This window comes from Phycodurus eques, chromosome 7, assembly GCF_024500275.1.
Source record: "Phycodurus eques isolate BA_2022a chromosome 7, UOR_Pequ_1.1, whole genome shotgun sequence".
Taxonomy (NCBI): domain Eukaryota; kingdom Metazoa; phylum Chordata; class Actinopteri; order Syngnathiformes; family Syngnathidae; genus Phycodurus; species Phycodurus eques.
This window is the reverse complement of record NC_084531.1, coordinates 3448683-3469100: the sequence shown is the minus strand read 5'-3', so window position 1 is coordinate 3469100 and position 20418 is coordinate 3448683. Positions and strand designations below refer to the sequence as shown.

Here is a 20418-nt window from a genome sequence, read left to right as displayed (position 1 = left end):
AAATGAGTCAGGAGTGATTATGAATAAATAATACAGAGCGAATCAAATGTACGATGATTTTTACAGATAACTCTTCTTACCGACGTAGTATGAAAAGGTCCTTTTGAGGCGGTCAAAGACAAACCAGCGTTTCTTCCACGACTTGATCTTGCCTCCCATCTTGACCAGGTAGCCCTTGCACATCTTCTCAGTGAGGATGATGTGGTAGCAGGTGTCCACGCTGTGGCCTGACGTCTCAATGTGAGTGCGAAGGTCAAACTCCTCCTTCCTAATTGGCAGGTAGCGTGTCATAGGACGGGCCTGGACACATGGAGAACAGAAGGGTCAAAAGCGGGGGCGCGACGAGCATGGAGAATGTCACTATCACAGAGATATGAATATATGACAGTAGGTCATCCTTTATTGGTCTGTTTCCCCCCCCCCCCCCCCCCATAATTTATTTCATAACATTTTAATGTTTATTGTCATATAGCTGTCACATACCGCATGTTACATATCATAAACCCCACCCTAGAGATGGGGAAATGCAACATGCAGTATTTCTCCTCCAGCTTGTTAACTTCCATGAAGATATCCATGAAATAAAAACTGTCAACTGCTAAGAGTGATGATGACAAATACTCATCGGTTGCTGAGGTCATTCAATACTAGCCTGATTTGATGGATCTAATGCAGGTTGAGGTAGTTTTTTAATAATTGCTCAATAGAACAGCAAGTTTGAAAGTGTGTTGATAAATTAGGAATACCTTGGTTTTGCATCAAAAATGGGTTTCAATAAAGGATTATCTTATTTTAAAAACATGGACTAATGTGGAAAACACCATATGTTATAATTTTTTTTAAAAACTGACACAAAACATCAAGCAGCAGAGACTTCAATCCAGAAACCTTCAGAAGGCCATGTCTGTAAAATTTGAAAAATAATTTGGAAGAGAGGCCAATTTCACACCAGACATTTCCAATTACATCTCCTTTCACTGACCTGAGAGAAGTTCTTGGCTCTCATCGTAACTTCCTTCTCCACCAGCTGCTGTCGGTGGAGAGTTTCATCCTGCAGTCTTTTCTCTGCTTCTTCCCTCCTTTTCCGCTCTTCCTCCAGCATCTGATGGCGAGCGAAGCTCTCCTGTTCCTGGAGGAGAGCTCTTCCATTTCATATTTTTGACTAGTGTACACGTTAACAAATATATATTTTTTTTTTACCCTGCTGGTCACTGTCATTGTTAAAAACCTATTACAGTATCTACAGACAAGCTCTTCATTTAGACAGGAATTTTAGCACTCTATTAGAACCTTCAAGGCACAGAGTGATGAAATCAACTCATAAAAAGGCCAATAAAAATGAATGAAAGGACTTCATTATAGTATTGAATCATTCTATATTCCTTTATTGATCGCATCACTGCAAAAAGTCATCAATCACCGAAATCTGATTCCAAACAATCTCATACTGGTGCGTCCACGATCGCATAACTCCACTGCCGGAATGACACTTACCCGAAACTCGATAAGTCTGGCTTTCTCCATCTGTGCCTCCTTCAGCATTTTCTCCATCTCTTCAATCTTCAGCGAGTCTGCTCCTCCAACACTTATGGTGGAAACAAAAACAGAATCTGGATTCAAATTGATTCAGTGATATTTGTGTTTTTACGCAGTGATGAGCAACTCTTTTCAAGTGTCCTTGTCAGCATGGAAATATGGTAAAAAACAAAAAATCATGCTATTTAGTAAGGCGGCTATGCTTCATTGAAACATGTTCTTGTTTGTGCATGAGAAATTGTATCTAAATTTTTACAATGATGCAGCGTGAAGTTAGAAATATGTATCTTTTAATATCAGCACAAAGTGAAACATTTAACATAGCTAGACATTTCGAATGACTTGGAATGTGACGAACCAGAATTGAATTCATACTTTTGTTCCTATGTGAGACCATGGTTGGATGTGTCAAAAACTGGATTAGAATAAGGGCTAATACTGGAAACATGCAGGATTCCTCTGTTTATCTTGCCCCTTGGTCTCCAATGTGCACTTTTAATTAGTGCATGAATTCCATTAAAATTATCCTAAATATTTTACCAATACAGTTTTGTCTCTTGTAAGCTACAACCGACCTGTGAACAATGGCTTCAACTGAGAGCATCCCAGAGTGGACACTTTTGTAACAGCACCAACAGATGGTCCCCAAATTAAAACGTGCAGATTAAGTCTAACTGTTAGGGAGCAGCCTGGGAAATTGTGCCTGTGGGTGCTTTTGTCTGTGTGCCTGACTGAATTCTTAAGAAAATGGGATTATTCAGAATCGTAGGCGCTACGCTCATTACAGTATAAATAAATCTGGTGCTGTAGCACTGCCCACGAGGGAGGTGTATTTTGATGGCATTTACAACCCCATTTCCAATGAAGTTAGGACATTGTGTTAAACATAAATAAAAACAGAATACAATGATTTGCAAATCATGTTCAACCTATATTTAATTGAATACACTACAAAGTCAAGATATTTAGTGTTCAAACTGCTAAACTTTATTGTTTTTAGCAAATAATCATTAATCATTATGGCTGCAACACGTTCCAAAAAAAGCTGGGAAAGGTGGCAAAAAAGACTGAGAAAGTTCAGGAATGCTCATCAAACACCTGTTTGCAACATCCCATAGGTGAACAGGCTAATTGGGAACAGGTGGGTGCCATGATTGGGTCACAAGCAAAGATGGGGCGAGGTTCACCTCTTTGTGAACAAGTGGGTGAGAAAACTGTCGAACAGTTTAAGGACAATGTTCCTCAACGTACAATTGCAAGGAATTTAGGGATTTCATCATCTACGGTTCATAATATCATCAAAAGGGTCAGAGATTCTGGAGAAATCACTGCATGTAAGCGGCAAGGCCGAAAACCAACATTGAATGCCCGTGACCTCCGATCCCTCAGGCGGCACTGCATTAAAAACCAACATCAATGTGTAAAGGATATCACCACGTGGGCAGAGGAAGGAACACTTCAGAAAAACAATGTCAGTAAATACAGTTCGGCGCTATATCTGTCGTGCAACTTGAAACTCTACTATGCAAAGCAAAAGCCATTTATCAACAACACCCAGAAACGCCGCCGGCTTCTCTAGCCCCGAGCTCATCTAAGATGGACTGATGCAAAGTGGAAAAGTGTTCCGTGGTCTGACGAGTCCACATTTCAAATTTTTTGGGGAAATTGTGGACGTCGTGTCCTCCGGGCCAAAGAGGAAAAGAACCATCCGGACTGTTATAGAGAGCAAAGTTCAAAAGCCAGCATCGGTGATGGTATGGGGCCGTGTTAGTGCCAATGGCATGGGTAACTTACACATCTGTGAAGGCACCACTAATGCTGAAAGGTCCATTCCGGTTTTGGAGAAACATATGCTGCCATCCAAGCAACCTATTTTTTCATGGACGGCCCTGCTTATTTCAGCAAGACAATGCCAAACCACATTCTGCACGTGTTACAACAGCGTGGCTTCGTAGTAAAAGAGTACGGGTACTAGACTGGCCTGCCTGCAGTCCAGACCTGTCTCCCATTGAAAATGTGTGGCGCATTATGAAGCGTAAAATACGACAACGTAGACCCCGGACTGTTGAACAGGTGAAGTTGTACATCAAGCAAGAATGGGAAAGAATTCCACCTAAAAAGCTTCAACAATTAGTGTCCTCAGTTTATTGAATGTTGTTAAAAGAAAAGTTGATGTAACACAATGGTAAACATGACCCCGTCCCATCTTTTTTGAAAACGTGTTGCGGAGGCTGTAACCAATTATTCATGTTTACATTATTTCTTATGGGAAAATTATGTTCAACTTACAAACATTTTCAATTTACAAACCCTGTTCAAGAACCAATTAAACCAATTTATCACTGTACCTGGATAAATTATCTGGTGAGCAGGCGGAGTTGTTCCCCGTGGACACACTGGTGTCCATACTGTCAGAGCTCTCCAGACTCAGCGTGTCGTAGGGCTGCTCTCCGGCTGATGCTGGATGGTGGTGTAGGATGGAGTGCTGGACCAGAGGAGGGTGGCCTGTAGACCTGTGACTCAGTGTGGGACTGTAGGACATGACTGGGGAGTAGGAGGGCGTGGGGTTGATGAGTTGAGGCTGCAAGCTATGGAGCGCCTCCCACTGGCACTGAGCTTCTGCCGCTGCTCTCTGCTTGAGCTCAGCCAGACGACGTCGCTGCTCTTCAATCACCTGTTGACCTGAAGAATGTGAGATATAAATGGGGTGTTTTTAGAATATTGGTAATACACCATCACAAAGGTTAAAGTACACAATTCATATCATGCTGCTCTGATTTTGGTGTTAGACACACCTGGGAGAAGCCCTATGGCACTTAACCCTTAAAGATTGTAAACATGCATGATTTATTCACCACCAAAGAAAACCAGCAAGGAGAGAAGATGAAAAATTATTTTTTAGATTCAATGACACACCAGGCATGGAAGAGACTGAATGTCAGATGCATAAATTAACACCCACCAACAGTCTAGTTATGGTTAACATTGCTGTTGACTGATAAGTCTGTAACAGTAACACCATGGTTGTTTTGAGGTCACACTGTTTCAAAGGCTACCTGCTGATCTTCCTTCAATGCGTGGCTGACTGGAGGTCTGAGGTTCTGAAGACCGCAGACAAAGACAGACAAATGTAAAGAATCTGTATATGCTACTGTACAGTGGATATAGAAAGTCAACACACCCCTGTTCAGATGGCAGGTTTTGTGATACGAGAACAAGTGAAATTATTTCAAAACTTTTTCCACAATAATGTGACCTATTACTTGTACAACTTAATTGAATGAAGAAAAAAATATTTTTGAGAGAGAAAGTACGAAAGAGATACTGAAATACTGTGGTTGCACAAATCTGCACACCCTCTTATAACTGGGATGTGGCTGTGTTCAGAATAAACCAATCACATTCAAACTCATGTTAAATGGTAGTCAGTACACACCTGGTAACATTTTAAGAGCCTTTGATTAGAAATGTCTGGAAAAGCCTACTAGAAGAGCTGAAATTAATCAGAGGCACTTTAAATGGTAGCAGCTGTGTGGTTGACTCTCATTTACATTCTCATTCATTATTTCAGTTGTTTATTTTTACTACTTTCCAATTGACCTGGACAGTTTATAGGTCATATTAATAGTGGGAAAGTTTTTAAATGATTTATCTTGGGATAATTGTTTTATATCACAAAAACCTGGCATTTGAACACTGGTGTATCAACTTTTTATATCCACTGTACATGCACCAGTGTAAATGGTGTCAAACTGCATTGTATTAATGACTAACTGGCTCATCGTAGACATGACTAGCACAACCAACGACTTGATTTATCACCAAGCTTTATGTGATCAATCATCGTGATTGTTACGTGTGAAGACGATACACACAAAAAGAAGACCCATATAAAAATCAAGTGCATAGCATGAGCCCTTCTAATTGGGTATCTTTCAGTACGAAATGTTTTTCCTGCTCAAATGAATTCCTTCATTTGCACCATGTTCTGCAGTACTTGAACCTGCAAAGCATTTATAAATTGTATCAGACAAATGTTGCCACTAATAATCAATACTTGCACAACATGAGATCCCAATGCATATACAGTATACGTATCTATCAGTGCAGCTCTGCACCATTACACTGCTACCACAAAAGCAACTGTAACTACAGTATGCATACATGTTAAATTAAAAAATGAGCCTTAATATCTCTGTAAAGTAAGAAATGGAAAGGCCAGTTTTCAAGTGTTGGATTGCATTAGATTGCACAAGTACACATAATGCTGAGTGAAGAGTTCAACATCCATGTAACACCCTATTTCTTATGAATGTATCAGAAAAGAAACATGACAGTACATCTGTACCTTTTTGCTGCAGAGCGAGCTGCCTTTTGGTCTCAATGCTCTGCAGGGTGGCAGCCAGGTTCCTGGGCAGGCTGCCTGAGCTTTTGGCGCTCAGAAGAGGGCTCTAAAAAGTAAGATGGAGCAGGAAATATGGTCAGATCTTGCGGCATGAGGGAGAAGGGAGGCCATCACTATTGAAGACATCTTTCCACGGAGATGAAAAACTAGTCTACCTTCGAGCTTGTGTTGCGGCCCAGTGTTGCTGCTCCCTGCTGCAGAGTAGATCCAGACTTAGCTTGATGAGGAGACTGCCCTGGATCACTGTCAAGCTTGGAACGGAACACCTGAAGATGGGCCACAAAACTGGATAAGGAGTTGTAGTTCAGAAACTTGAATATACTGTAATGTATTCGGAATCCACTGTGATAATCGCTCCACCACTGATGAGATCTTTGCACCTGCAGGGAAATTGTTGTGAGATGTGGTTAAATAAAATAATGGAGACAATGAATCCATATTATAGAATCCACAAGTGCGTTTTACGATCAAAGAAGCGTGCTGATATGACTGTGTGGTTTCAAAAATGGCACTTTGATGCTGCAATCACATACTGCTGAAGTGAACTGCAGTAGCAAAAAAAGAGGACTGCCTTGATAGAACTTGACGTTTTACTTAACGCTGGTGTAAGCAATGTGACATCAAAAGCTTTTTATCACGAAGGGCAGTTGTTTGCTTGCTGTACTTTCAAAATGCAGCATGATTTAGCACATGACACTAAGGGCTTTATTTTCTTTGGCAGCGCATCTGGAGCGGGGCGCAAATGCCTGCGGATCTTGATTTCTGTGCAAACGCAAGGCTAGCTGCGCGTGTTTGCCAATTTGGCAGACCATTCTGCGTCAAGCAGGGGGGCGTTCTGGTGCAGAATTGAGGCTGGCGGAGTCACAATTTGGTGGCAGAAAGTCGATTTAAATTTACGCCTGCTCAGAGCATGTCTAAGTCCTGGTGCTAGGCAGAAAAATACTGCACAAAGAAAAGTCAGTTGAATTGACTTAATTTGGGAGTTCATGCAGAGATCGCAGCGATTACGCATCATTCTCTTCTGCAGAGATGTCAGAGATGTGTCAAGACTGTCATTGGCCCACATTAAATGGGAATGACAGGAGTCGCTCGTATTGGCGGGGAATGAAGTTGGCTGGTGACAGTCACAGTGGTGCAGCCCACCCACCCTCAAATCCGCCAGGGGGCTCCGGTCTACGAAATGACCAACACCGAGCTAACCCACCCCTGGTAAACAGTTGCACTGCTCGCCGAGCCGGTTTCACACCGGTCATGAAAATAGGGCCCTCAGTGTTTTACAAAGAGATTAATTGGCTTAAAACAGAAAGCTGCAAGAAAGGACAGGATGAATGGAAAAGAGATAGAAGACCCTCTACCTGCAGTGCTGGCCTGCGGCCTGACAGCGACTTGGCCGGCAGAGGGGGAGACCAGAACTGGCTGGAACCCGCCAACAGCTCCTGGTACCATTGTTCTAAATCTAGTTTGGGCAATGGAGGCCTGCTGCCCTCAAACTTGTATTGCAGAGCCCATCGAGCAGCAGGAGCACAGAGAGGCAGGTGCAGCACGGAAAAGACAAGCAAATTGAAGAGGAAAACAATGCAGAGATTAGAAAGCATTTAAAAACAGGAAGGAGTCGAGTTGAAAAAAAAAATGTTTATACTTTGAAATGTGTTCTTAAATATCTCCAACACATTGTTCCTATCAAGTGTGGTATTCTTAATGCCCTCCAGCTGCTATATCCCTGTTTTACATATCTGTATATTAATTCTACGCATCTACTGCAATGGCCCAGTTTCTCACAGTAGCATTAACATGTTCATCCTGTTCTGTTTTACTTCATCTTTCCTTTAATGTATCTCCCCTGCAGTTTGAATTAGGAAGTGACCTCCCTCCTTGTGCAGAATTACAACTCACTGCAGACACACTTGTTCATTGTAATGACGGGATTTTCTTACAATATTCAGCAGAATACAAAAGATTAGAAAATCAAAATGAATTCCTCACGCATGTTAGTTCTCCCCACTAATCAGCAAAGACAATGACAATAATAAAAGAAAACGTTATTATTGTGATCTAACATTATTACAAATTATGTAATTATTTTTTTTGGGGTGGGGGGGAAGTAAAATGGACAACAGTGTCACTATTCCCGAACATTCACCAGTAAACGCCACGTTCACATCAACAAAGCCAAACTGATCTATAACTGAATTCTGATACATCAGACTAATTAATAACATCATGACTGTGGCATGCATCATCAACTAATTTTGTCCAACGAGCTTTCTGTAGTGAATGCACCAGTATATAAATAAAAACAAATAAAAGCACTTTTTGAAAATAACAACAATACTTGGCTTCATCTTTGGTGCAACACATAGAAAGAGCTCTGCTAAACCACAAAATGTCTCAATGGGCCTTGGTAGAGTGTAACAAGTCTGGTAATATTCCAAAACACTTATATTGTGGACTAAAAGTGATCATTAAGTAACAGTTGCACTTTTAATATTTATCAAAATGAGAAAGTGATGCAAGATAGGTTAAGAAAAAACACAGACTGACATCTAATGTGCCAGACACAGAGGGGGAAGAGGGAATTGGATATTTAGAGATTATGTGTCAGGAATAAAAGGAGAAGGACAGCACACACCTCCACAGGGAAAGACAAGGAGGAGCTGGGAGGCGAGGGGGGGCAGGAGAAAGTGGTATCTATGGCTCCAGACTGCAGGGGATGACGAAGAGGAGAGGTGGGGGAGGATTCCACCTTTGGCATCCCATACATCTGACTCAACTGGCTCACTCTCACATACTCCTTCCCAAACACATGCACACGCACCAGGAGTAAGGCAGAGGAAGAGGAGAAACATCAGCAGACAAATGAGCAAAACGGGCCCCGCAGGGGTAAAATGCATCAACATACTTGTACATCGCAACAAATGCAGAAATACATAGTTTGTGTGAAAGAATCCTATTTATAGCAACATCAAAATAACAATAACAGCGAAGCTGCTTCAGGGTCTTTTTGTCTCCATTTAAATGTCTTGGAAATTTTCAGATCCAGATTTAGTTCAATCAAACTCGAGATTGGCATTGTAGAGAATTAAAAAAACACATATAAAGAGGCTCAGACATTTTGATTTTACAAGCCAATTGGTACATTTAAAGGCAAATACGTCATTTCATAAGGCTATACATACATGCATATGGCCGATAATAGTATGAGATTGGGGTCACGCTCAGAATACAAAAATAAATTGAGCAGAACTAGCAAAATATGACTATAACGTTTTAAATTTTATTTTATTTTTGCAGATTTGGGGTTTTACTGAACTTAGTCACATTATATTATAAATAACTATTATGGTTACCTCATTTTAAATGTCACAAAATGTTTTCGCTAAATTCATCACAAAAACAATACAAGCAGAAACAACTGGCGCCTCCATTCTGGCAGTGTACAGTAGTTTGATTAGCCGCTGACCAGCAGAGGGAGCAACATGACATGGAAATAAAAGTTAAAAGGGAAAGACAAAAATACAGTCAGGAGCGAGGAGGAGTGAACTAACAGAGCACACAAGAGAGGAGACAGGGAGCAATGGTACATCTACACCAAAGAACAGCGGTGTGAGAAGGCCTTGTTGCGTTCAAGGTAGCCGCTGCTGTACATTTTAAAGACATCAGCCAGCTTCATTTACTCCTGACCACCAGCCAGCAACAGTCAAGACTGAAAACAAGTTCGTTAAACCTAACTGATGCAGTGAGTAGCTACTAGTTTCTTAAGACAATGCGTCCGAAGGCAACTTTCTGCCAAAGATAGTGGTTGTGGATCATTGGTAACATCAGAACTAAGGAGGTTGCCTTCAGAAAGGAAAATAGTGAACGTCAATGTTTTATCATGAGGTTACCAGATAACTGAAACGTTAGTGAAAATCAACATCCTCGATTCATCCATTTTCTGTACCACCTTTCCTGTTCATTTAGAACACAAGGAAGACTACATCCTGGACTGTCTGTCACTGCTATGTTTAATCACAAAATAAAAGTACTAGTGTTGGAATCCATGGCACTGAAATAGTGATAGTGCCTTTTGATATTTGTGTGCTTGTATTTCTTTTTCTTTTTTTTTACCCCAACACAGCAGATTGTGAGATACCTGCCGGTAATTGATTTTCATTGTTCCCATGATTGTTCATTGTTCCCAGCATTCTATTCTATAACCCCCTATTGACAAGTTTTGATAGGTGTTGGAGAATGTTGGCGAACAAATGTGTGCCTTAATTAAAGGTAAAGCCAATGAAGAGTGAGTTTTTATTGGCCAGGGTGGGAAGTTGTTGTTTTCATTGTTTATGTTCGGCTGCAAACCAAACAGACACAATGGGAGTCGTACTGTGAACAGGACATTAATGATGCAGAGAATGATGAGCAGAGCGGAAGCTTCACACAAGGAGGGTTTGATGGGTTACCTCTGTTGAGCTGCTGGAGTGCTACTGACAGACAGGAGAGGGGTGTATGTAAGAGGGAGAGACTCTAAACAGTGAATTCTAGGTGGAGAGAACATCTTCTCATAAAATGTCAGATACTGTGCAACTCCGGTTCTCATAGTTAAAGGTAAAAGTCATGGGAAAAAAACAAAAGAAGATGCACTGACATAAATATGGTGATGGAGTGAAGTAGAAAATTTCTTAAAAAAACATTTATCAAGCAATGGAAAGTTAGACTGCACTTAAAAGTACACTAACAAACCACAGGAATGAAAGAATCATTCGTCACCAAAGCAAAGCTGCCTGACATTTGAAGGTCAGAGTCACTCCAGTGTGTGTGTACCTTTTCACTGGATTACTACAACTCGTAAGTCTCAAATTTTAGATTTTGTGCGCTCAGACAAATAATTTTTTTCCAGTAAAGAGAAGTTCTCTTTCCTCGCTGACAGTTTTTGGCTGTTACTTCAGCCGTTGTCAGAGCTGTCACGCCGAAACTGTCAGCAAGGCAAGAGAACTTCTCTTTACAAAAAAGTAGAACAGTAATTCTTACTTCTCGCATGGCTGTAGAGGACTTTGGGAAGCTCTTTCCTCCAGTTAAACTGTGGTACCTTTGTTCCAAATCAGATAGCCTCTCCTTCTCCTGTATCACAAAGAGAAATCTTGTAAAGCGATTCCTAAACATATTCTACAGGCCAATGAATAAAGTGCAATGCATTCAAATCTGTAGACATTATTTATTGCAATTAGCCAGCATTTGAATCGTGAACCTTTTGGAGCATTTGCAGCGTGATGGTCCTGTCTTTGGCGAGACGGTCACATTCCTGAGATGCCTGGAGGCCCAGCTGGTTGGCCTGGTTCTCCAAAGCAGACACTTTCTCCTGAATAAGCACAAAATAATGTCATTGGAAGCTACAAACAAAACAAAACAACATAAACTTACGGAGACCAAGTATCTGAATTGGTTAAAGTATGAAAGTACATATTTAATTGTATTCACTTCACAATAAAACTTGTTGGTGTTGCACATAATATCTGCAGAAAATAAGAGGTCATGACACACATGCCTCTGAATGATCAAGGTTGGTTGGATTGTGATGGATGCTTGCTACTGGAACCAGTGTGTGCGTGTGTGTGTGAGTGTGTGTGTGTGCGTGTCGTCAAAATTTAAGATGAGTGCACACTGTTAAAATATAGTGTCCCTTTATCAACAATGATTTGGATGTGACCAGCCATCTCAATTTAGATAAAACATTTATATTTGGGCTACCTAGTGAAGAATTGTGTGAATTCCTCCACCCCCGGAAACGAATCAGAATTGAAGGAGAGCCTATTTTTAAATATCCATCCATTTTCCATACCGCTTATCCTGAAATGTTAACTGTTTCAATAACCAGTGACTGGTGTTTTTGTATCCCGAGGGCATGAGGCTTCCATACCTTCCTCTTGGCCACAGTGCTGTGGTACTCTGCTCTCTCCTGCAGCAACTGCTGGCTCATTGTTTCCCTTTCCTCCTCCAGGCTGCTTTCTCTCTCAAGTTGTTGAAACTCCAGATCTTCAAACTTCTTGGTTCCTGCTTCCAAAGCTTCTCCATCCTAACAAATGGCCACATGTGACATCATGGGTAAATCACCACCAAGCCATCCATCCATCCATTTTCTGTACCGCTTATCCTCACTAGGGTCGCGGGCGTGCTGGAGCCTATCCCAGCTGTCTTCGGGCGAGAGGCGGGGTAGACTCTGAACTGGTCACCAGCCAATCGCAGAGCACATTCAGTACAAACAAACAACCATTCACACTCACATTCACCGTGCCGCCCCACCAAGCCAGTTAAATTGAATTTTCAGACAGGTTAGGTGCCAAGAGCAAAACAAAAAAAACTTTACTTCTGGGTAGCATTTTTTTAAAGATGAATAGCTATTTAAATCATCCATCCATCATTTTTCTGTACCACTTATCCTCACTAGGCTTGCGGGCATGCTCAATCAATCAATATTTTGCACAGCAGTAACATATACCCATCCATTTTCAATGCCACTTGTCCTCATTTAGGTTCAGGGGTGAGCTGGAGCCTACCCTCGCTGACTTTGGGCAAGAGGTGGGGTAAACTCTGGAATGGTCGCCAAATACCCATATACACTCTCTTTGCAGCCCCTCTGTACTGTATTCGATTTTGGTGCTCTTAATATCTACAATTGTGGACATATTTAAATTATGCAGACAATCTACAAATTGCCGCTGTGGATCTACTGGACATTAATACAGAGCTTTAAAGGGTCCAAGGCAGTGTCGGGCTCTGTAAACAAAATGTCACTGACATGCACAACATAGGTTATCCTTGTAGCCAAGAAATACACCAATCATCTGATACTTTTGAACCAATAGTAATTTAAATAACTGGATGATAGTGAGGGAAGACATACAGTCGATCAGCTGTAGTCTTGGCCTATGTTAATTGATTAGTGTGCGGTTAACATACATAAGGCAGCCATGACAAATTGCTGAAGAAATGCAGATCAGAACTCCACATGCAGTCCAGTGCGAGCATTCACATGAGCCACATTTGACCAGTATACCTAAGCAGGAGCTGACATTAGCAGGAATCATTTGTGTGATTCCGCATCAACGTTGGGGTTGCAGCAACGTGTTGGTGTGGCAACAAGGGAGAAAAATGTTGCACCTTGTGTTAAATCTGTGAAGGCTACTATAGGGACTTCTCATGAAGACAGTTGCCCATTGTATGCAAACTCTGCCAAACTCCATCACTATGAAACAGTGCATGTTTTATTCTAGCTCAGCTGAAACAGGCGTTATGCCATTCCACAGGCATGATGTGCCACACAAACCATTAGCATGTTGTGTCTTCCTGACTTCTCAGAATCCCGAATTCAGAACGGTGGAACTGCAAGGTCCTCAGCAGTAGCTTTGAGGTTTATACAGAAGAGTGTCGCATTGTCAAAAGGCTATGTAAAAGCTGGGAGTGGGTTACTGTCAACTTTGCTTCTAAATTAAAAAAAAAACAAAAAACTTAGACTTCAAAGCCATGTAATCTCTTAACTTTTTAGCTTTCATATTCCTCCGTTTTCAGACACTACAGTTACATAATTCAAGTAATTACTCGGTTAGTCGACGCAATATCTATAGGATAATTGATTCTAAAAAGAGTCAATAGCGACAGCCCTAAATTCAAGAAAGTTGAACGCATACACGGACCTAAATGTTGCAGAGAAGGCAAAAAAGAAAGTCATAAATTGAATTAATAAAAATTCTCAAATTACAGCAAGTTATTATTAAGTTAAACAAGGATTTCTTCTAAGATGTCTGTACATATAATTTTTTGAGTTTTTTAAAAAAAGCTTGTTTTCAGTAACTAAGCAGGTTTTTATGTAGATAGCATTCGCTGTGGAGCACTACATTGTATTATGGCAGGGTTGGGTTATGGTGATTAGTATTTGTTTAACTAAGCTCGGCTTTATAGGTATGGGAGGCAATGCTATGGAGGTAACTAGGTTTACAAAATCGGCGATTTTGACCGCTTGCATCCAGCATGGGACTGCTGACTGAACTCTGACTGAATTTCTGCTCCACTGATAACCCACCCTTTTGAACTTTTCCTGCAACTGTTCACGCAGGGACTCGGGACAGTTATGCAGCTGGTTCTTCAGCTCAGCATGGCCCTCCTGGAGTCTCTGCAGGGCCCGACGCTCAGCCTCAACATGAGCCCTCTCCTAGAAAGACATAGTGCACAAAGCCGCACAGAGCATGGATGGTTGACAGGAGATGGAGAGAGAAGGCAGAGAGAGAGAGAGAGAGAGATACAAACTGCTCAAAAGTCACACCATGCAAATAAAAGTTTTTAACATGTGAGCAGTTAACAGACTGTTTTGATGGCTCATTTTCATCCTGAAAGTGGATTGTATTCATTTCAATTTTTGCCAAAGATGACTTGGACATCAATAAGGAAATAAGATCTTGACAATGATAAACCACATATTTTCCAAACATCTTTTGAAACTTTCAATGGTAAGAAAAACTGGCAGATGTGAGCAGATGAAAATTCACTTTTTCTGTCATTTTCTAGGATACCCCCCTGAACCCCATTTGCAGTACGTGTGCAACACAACAAAAGATCCACCGGAGGGCAGACCTACAAGGTCAAATCAAATAAGAAACGGACAAGCAGCAAGGGAATGTGAAGAAGCAGGGCAAAAAATTAGAGGGTGTTAACAGATGTCAATGAGGCAGCAAAGTTAAACTCGCAGAAACTGAACAGTCTCGTGGTCATGCAAGAAACTTTGCACAATCCCTTAAATGCCTTAAAAACCTTGTCGTTCCAATTTCTAATATTCCGAGACGCTTGCAAGATTTTGTGCATTGACATCAAGAGCGATGAACCGGCAGGAAGCGTAGTTTTATGTGAGGCGATAACAGCACAGACATGGTATGTGCGTGTTTTATCCTTAATACAAGTAGAAAACTAATCTCTCTGAAATGATCTGTACCTTGTCTTTCTCTCGCTGAATGGCACTCTCCAGCTCGTCTAGCCTGTGCTGCAGCTGACTTATGATGTCCATCTCTGCCTCTATCTGGTCGAGTTCTGCCTGTCTCTCTCCCTGCAGCAAGGCGCACTCCATCTCAGCCTAGAGGAGTGGAAAAGTCATATCAAATAAAATAAGATAAGATACAGGACTTCAGTGGGTATAAAAAGTCTACACGCCGCAGTTTGAATGCCAGGTTTTTGTGATACAAAACAATGAGCCCAAGATAAATCTATCCACCATGTGTCCTATGACCTGTACAACTCAATTGAAAAAAAATAATACGTCTTTTTGGGAAGTACACATAAACAACTGAGATAATGTGGTTGCACAAGTGTACACACCCTCTTATAACTGCAGATGTGACTTAACAGAATTAACCAATCACATTCAAACTCACTGGTTAGAGTGAGAGGATGCTGATTTTTTTTTTTTTTTTTTTTATCACAGAGGCCTGGAGTTTTTGTGCACACTGACTATAATTTGGAACTGTTTTTAATTCCCTCCCCTTAACTGAGGCCCGAGTTCCAGCTGAAGAATCAGAATCAGAATCATCTTTATTTGCCAAGTATGTCCAAAACACACAAGGAATTTGTCTCCGGTAGTTGGAGCCGCTCTAGTACAACAGACAGTCAATTTACAGAACACTTTGGGGACATTAAGACATTGACAAAAAAACAATTGTGCAAAAAGATGCAGAGTCCTCTAGCACTTAGAGCAGTTCGAATGACTAATATTGCAATAGTCCGGTGCAATGACCATTGTGCAAAGGGCGCTGAGACTTCAAGGAGTGTATGCGGTTTAAAGTGACGAGTAGTGCGATCATCTGGGACAATGTTGGTTGTGCAAATGTTACAGATACTCCTCAATCAGTGTGCAAATGGAGCAGATGCTACTCTGTTGTAGGTATGGTTCCATACCTTTTGGAATCATGGCCCAAAAGTGCAAGCTTGGTTTCACTGGACCGTAACTCATTTCCCTCACATGCATTTGGGAGATTTCAAGTGTTTTGTTAATATGAAGGTTGTACAGGAGGTTGTGGTCATGTGCTAAACTGTAATTGCAAGAAATTCCTGCAGCTCCTTCAGTGTTGCTGTCGGCCTCTTGGCAGTCTCCATGACCAGTTTTCGTTTTTCATCAATTTTGGAGGGACGGACAGTTTTTGATAAGGTCACTGTTGTGCCATTATCTTCTCCCCTTGATGATGAATGTCTTCACTGTGTTCCATGGTATATTTAATGCCTTGGAAAGTCTTTTGTACCCTTCTCCTGACTGATACCTTTGAACAATGAGACCCTCTGATGCTGTGGAAGCTTCCGTCAGAGTGCAGCTTGTGCTTTAAGATGTGCCTACAAAAATACCATGAAAAGTCTACTACAACATCTGAACTTTATTTGGGTTTAATTCGAGGCACTTTAAATAGCGGCAGGTGTGTGCTGAGTCCCATTTAACATGAGTTTTAATCTGACTGTAGATTCTGACCACAGCCATGGAACATTACAGTTATAAGAGGGGGTGCACACGTGTGCAACCGCATTATTTCAGTTACATAATTTCAGTATTTTTACTCCCCTGCTCGAAAAGGAAAAAAAAATAATTTTAAAATGCGTTTTCAGATTATAACTAACATTACAGTAATGTTGGAAAATTGTTTTAAAATTATTTAAATTTAATTTAAATAAAATGGGTAAAGGTTTTCAGATACACTTTTAAACAGTAGAACAATCAGGGTTTGGGCAACTCCGAGTTTTATAAAAAAATTAAAATTCTTCGTCCTACTGAGACATTTTGGGACAATTTTATGCTTTGTGGAAAAACTTGAGGGAAAGCCATTTTCTTTCCAGCATTACTTTGCTCTAGTTTACAAAGTACAGTCCATAAAACCAATTGGCTGGATGAGTACAGTTGGATAAAACTTGACTGCTCCACAGAGCCTTAACCCAATAAACAGCTTTGGGATGAACTAGAACAGAGATTGAAAGCCAGGCCTCTTATCCAACAACGACATCTGACCTAGCGAAGGCACAAAAAATACCTTTTTCCATCTGATGCCTGGATCAGACCACAAGACAAATTTGAACCAGAAAACATCACCGGTCAGCGCGACTGGATACACTCGTTACCATGGCGACGACAACAACAATGTAATGTTTGCGTGTGTGTGTGTGTGTGTGTGTGTCTGTGGGAGTGGAGGAAAAATGAGGAAAAACGTTTGGTGGTTGTCACAAGAGAGGACGTTCATTCAAGGATTACTTAAGGTATGTTCACGTACTTTTAATACGATACGGCTCATAAGCAGGCAACAAAATGTTACGCAGCCTAGCAAGCTAGTACTAGCACTAACGGTTGCAAGTAAACATGCCGTCGTTCTGTCATATCATGCTCTAAAGCGTCGGTAAACATTGGTTTGTGCGCGTGAATAAATGTTGACAACGGCGTGCAAGTATGTTGATAACGGCAAGCACGCAAGCCAATGCGCCGCTAACAAGACGAGACTTTTCATTTTGGCAGCGTAGGGCTATCGTAGGGCCAAATCCTTGGTCGTGGATTACGTCACACTACACGATCGTTTGTCGTTTCCGACAAAGTATATCGGGCCCCCTGGGAAATGGGCTGCGATAGGTAATCGGGCCAATATCGGGGCTAAAATCCTGCAGTCTGATCAAAGCATAATCTAATATCCTGAATGGGATGAAAAAAGGGCGGCACGGTGGCCGACTGGTTAGAGCGTCAGCCTCACAGTTCTGAGGACCCGGGTTCAATCCCCGGCCCCGCCTGTGTGGAGTTTGCATGTTCTCCCCGTGCCTGCGTGGGTTTTCGGGCACTCCGGTTTCCTCCCACATCCCAAAAACATGCATTAATTGGAGACTCTAAATTGCCCGTAGGTGTGACTGTGACTGTGAGTGCGAATGGTTGTTTGTTTGTATGTGCCCTGCGATTGGCTGGCAACCAGTTCAGGGTGTACCCCGCCTCCTGCCCGATGACAGCTGGGATGGGCTCCAGCACGCCCGCAACCCAAGTGAGGAGAAGCGGCTCAGAAAATGGATGGATGGATGGGATGAAAAAAGGATCTCTATGTCTGTCTGTCTGACTCTCTCTCTCTTTCTCTTTCCCCCCATCTCTTCCTCCCTCCCCACAAATGAGACAAAGCTATTAGTGTGTCAATGGGGGGACCAGCTCATGTCTCTTTTAATTTTTAGTCCCCATAGGTACTGTATAATAGCTATACTTTTTTCCATACAGCGTATCATTACACATTGGTTTTAAAGTTCAATAACATAATTTCTTGTTAGTGCTAGTGAGTTCTAGCTTCACTCTACCTCTTGTTTGGACTCTTGGTATTGTTGCTCCAGCTCCATCAGCCGAGTTTTGAGTTCATCAAGCCGCGACAGAACGCGTACCCTCTCCTCCTCTAGGTAACCCAGCTCCATTCGATCTGAACTGGCCACATCCTCATGCTGCAGGGAGAGGGGAAAATGTGCGATTATGCTTAGATTAGGGTGTAAACAATGTCCAATGGATAAACAAACCTGCAGTTTAATTCTCCAAACCAGCTAAGAATTTTATTTGAATTGACTACACTATGGAGAGAGCTCACCTGAATAAAAAAAAATGCATGATTTTTGTTAACTACGCACATGTGCAGAGTAAAATCCTGCTACAATGGGAAATCACGAAGCACAATGAATGTATTTATGAATAAAGAAAGTTGATGACTACAACTGCGCTGTGAAAAAGCCGTTGTGATGTCAGCCATGACCACTTGATTAAAAAAATAAACAACGGTACTACAAGGAAATATAGTGGTGTGATTACTTATTTTTTCACTTAAATGTTTCCCATCATAAAACACATTTAAATATTAGTCAAAGACAATACAAGTAAACACAAAATGCACTTTTTAAATGGAGGGTTTTATTATTAAGGGAGAAAAGTCCAAACCTATGGGGCCCTGTGTAAAAAAGTGTTTGCACCCCCCATGTTAAAACATAACTGTGGTTTATCATACCTGAGTTCAATTTCTTGTGCCACGCCCAGGCCTGATACTGTAACACTTGTTCTCAATTAGGAAAGACTTAAATAGGACCTGCCTGACAAAGTGAAGTCGACCAAAAGATCCTCAAAAGCTACACATCATGCAGAGATCTAAAGAAATTGAGGAACAAATGAGAAAAAAAGTAACTGAGATCTATCAGGGTGGAAACGGTTATAAAGCTATGAAACCTTTGGAGAGGCCTAGTCAAAGTCCTGACCTGAATCCTATTGAGATGCTGTGGCCAGTAATGCCGGTACTCCAAAATGCTGCCATTTTGAGTAACGAGCATAGTAACGCGTTACTTTCCCGGGAAAGTAATCAGACTACAGTTACTTCTTCAAACCAGCAGTAGTTACTTTTGAGACATCATAGTCTAAGTGCTCATTTGTGGTAGATTTAAAAAATAATAATTCAATAAAAAAACACAGTCCAGCTATTCAAAAGCATTTAAACATTTACGCAGACCGCTCAAATCTCAACAACCAGAAGAACGATGCACTGGTGCACAAACATCAGGGTCGCACTAGTCTTCAAACTGCATTGCAATAAAAGCCACGATTAAAAAAAAAAAAAAAAAAAACAGAAGCCTTTTGTTGGGATTCAGTAAAGCCAGGCATCATTTTTGCACATGCTGGGTTGTGCTGCGGCATGCCGGGCATATGTGAAAGAAGCATTCCCTCTGACCTGTTTGTCTCCATTGAGCAGTGCTGATTCTGTGCATGGAGCCGGAGATGTCCTCACCTCCTGATGAGTGCTCTCTGTACTACTGCATTCCTCCTTCAAGTTCTCCTCATCGCTCTCCCTCTGTCTCTGTGCCAGTCGCAAAGAGGCTGTGGTCGCTGTTCCTCCGAGGATGCTCTCGATGGATGCGCCCTGCAGTGAGCCACCTGAAAACCCCCCTGGGAAACCTGTCTTCCCAAAGCTGAGTGGGTCGGGGCTGATGTTCTCTCCTTTATTGTACTCAGCACAGAGATTTAGGATTGTCTCCAGTCGCTGTCTTTCCTGTGATCAATCAAAGAAGAACATCAGATTTGTCGGTAGGTTTTATATGAATTATTTAACAAAGTATACAATTTGTAGTAGAACATCTGTAGACAAATACCCGCCAGGCCATAGAATTTGACCCCTCTAAAAAAATGAAGCAAAAACTTTTTTTGCTTAATTCTCAAAATACTTTGGGGATTGAACTGCCATCATGCAAGCTGTCGACATGTCACATGATGAGACCTCAGTTTGAGGTACAAAACTGCAAAACTCAGTGAGGATCAACGGAAACTCTGTGCCTGTGCTTTGATTCCGCTTTAGCTTTTCGTGTCTTCGCGAAGTCCAGTTTTTACGAAGGGTGTGAAGAGAAGAAGAAAGTGAAGGAGCCATACACGGGACATTATATAATGTGTGCACATACACTGTTAAAATTATTAGTTATGATATTTTTCTTCATTCTAC

At 41.5% G+C, this 20418-nt stretch overlaps 1 protein-coding gene across 16 annotated transcripts in view; it reads right to left on the bottom strand.

Annotated features, from left to right (window-relative positions):
- phldb1b (pleckstrin homology-like domain, family B, member 1b) overlaps positions 1–20418 on the bottom strand; it is a 120245-nt gene that overhangs the window by 13269 nt on the left and 86558 nt on the right. For 8 of the 16 annotated variants that reach the window (XM_061681054.1, XM_061681059.1, XM_061681058.1 and 5 more), the window contains 15 exons: positions 19657–19974; positions 18257–18394; positions 14901–15038; positions 13998–14126; positions 11838–11993; positions 11169–11279; positions 10952–11041; positions 7297–7431; positions 6097–6207; positions 5885–5987; positions 4593–4637; positions 3885–4218; positions 1495–1585; positions 983–1129; positions 81–300 (listed from right to left, as the gene is read on the bottom strand). In XM_061681054.1, coding sequence (XP_061537038.1) covers positions 81–300; positions 983–1129; positions 1495–1585; positions 3885–4218; positions 4593–4637; positions 5885–5987; positions 6097–6207; positions 7297–7431; positions 10952–11041; positions 11169–11279; positions 11838–11993; positions 13998–14126; positions 14901–15038; positions 18257–18394; positions 19657–19974 — 2266 coding nt within the window. The remainder of the gene's footprint in view (positions 1–80; positions 301–982; positions 1130–1494; positions 1586–3884; positions 4219–4592; positions 4638–5884; positions 5988–6096; positions 6208–7296; positions 7432–10951; positions 11042–11168; positions 11280–11837; positions 11994–13997; positions 14127–14900; positions 15039–18256; positions 18395–19656; positions 19975–20418) is intronic. The other 8 variants (XM_061681056.1, XM_061681062.1, XM_061681057.1 and 5 more) reach the window with 7 other exon arrangements.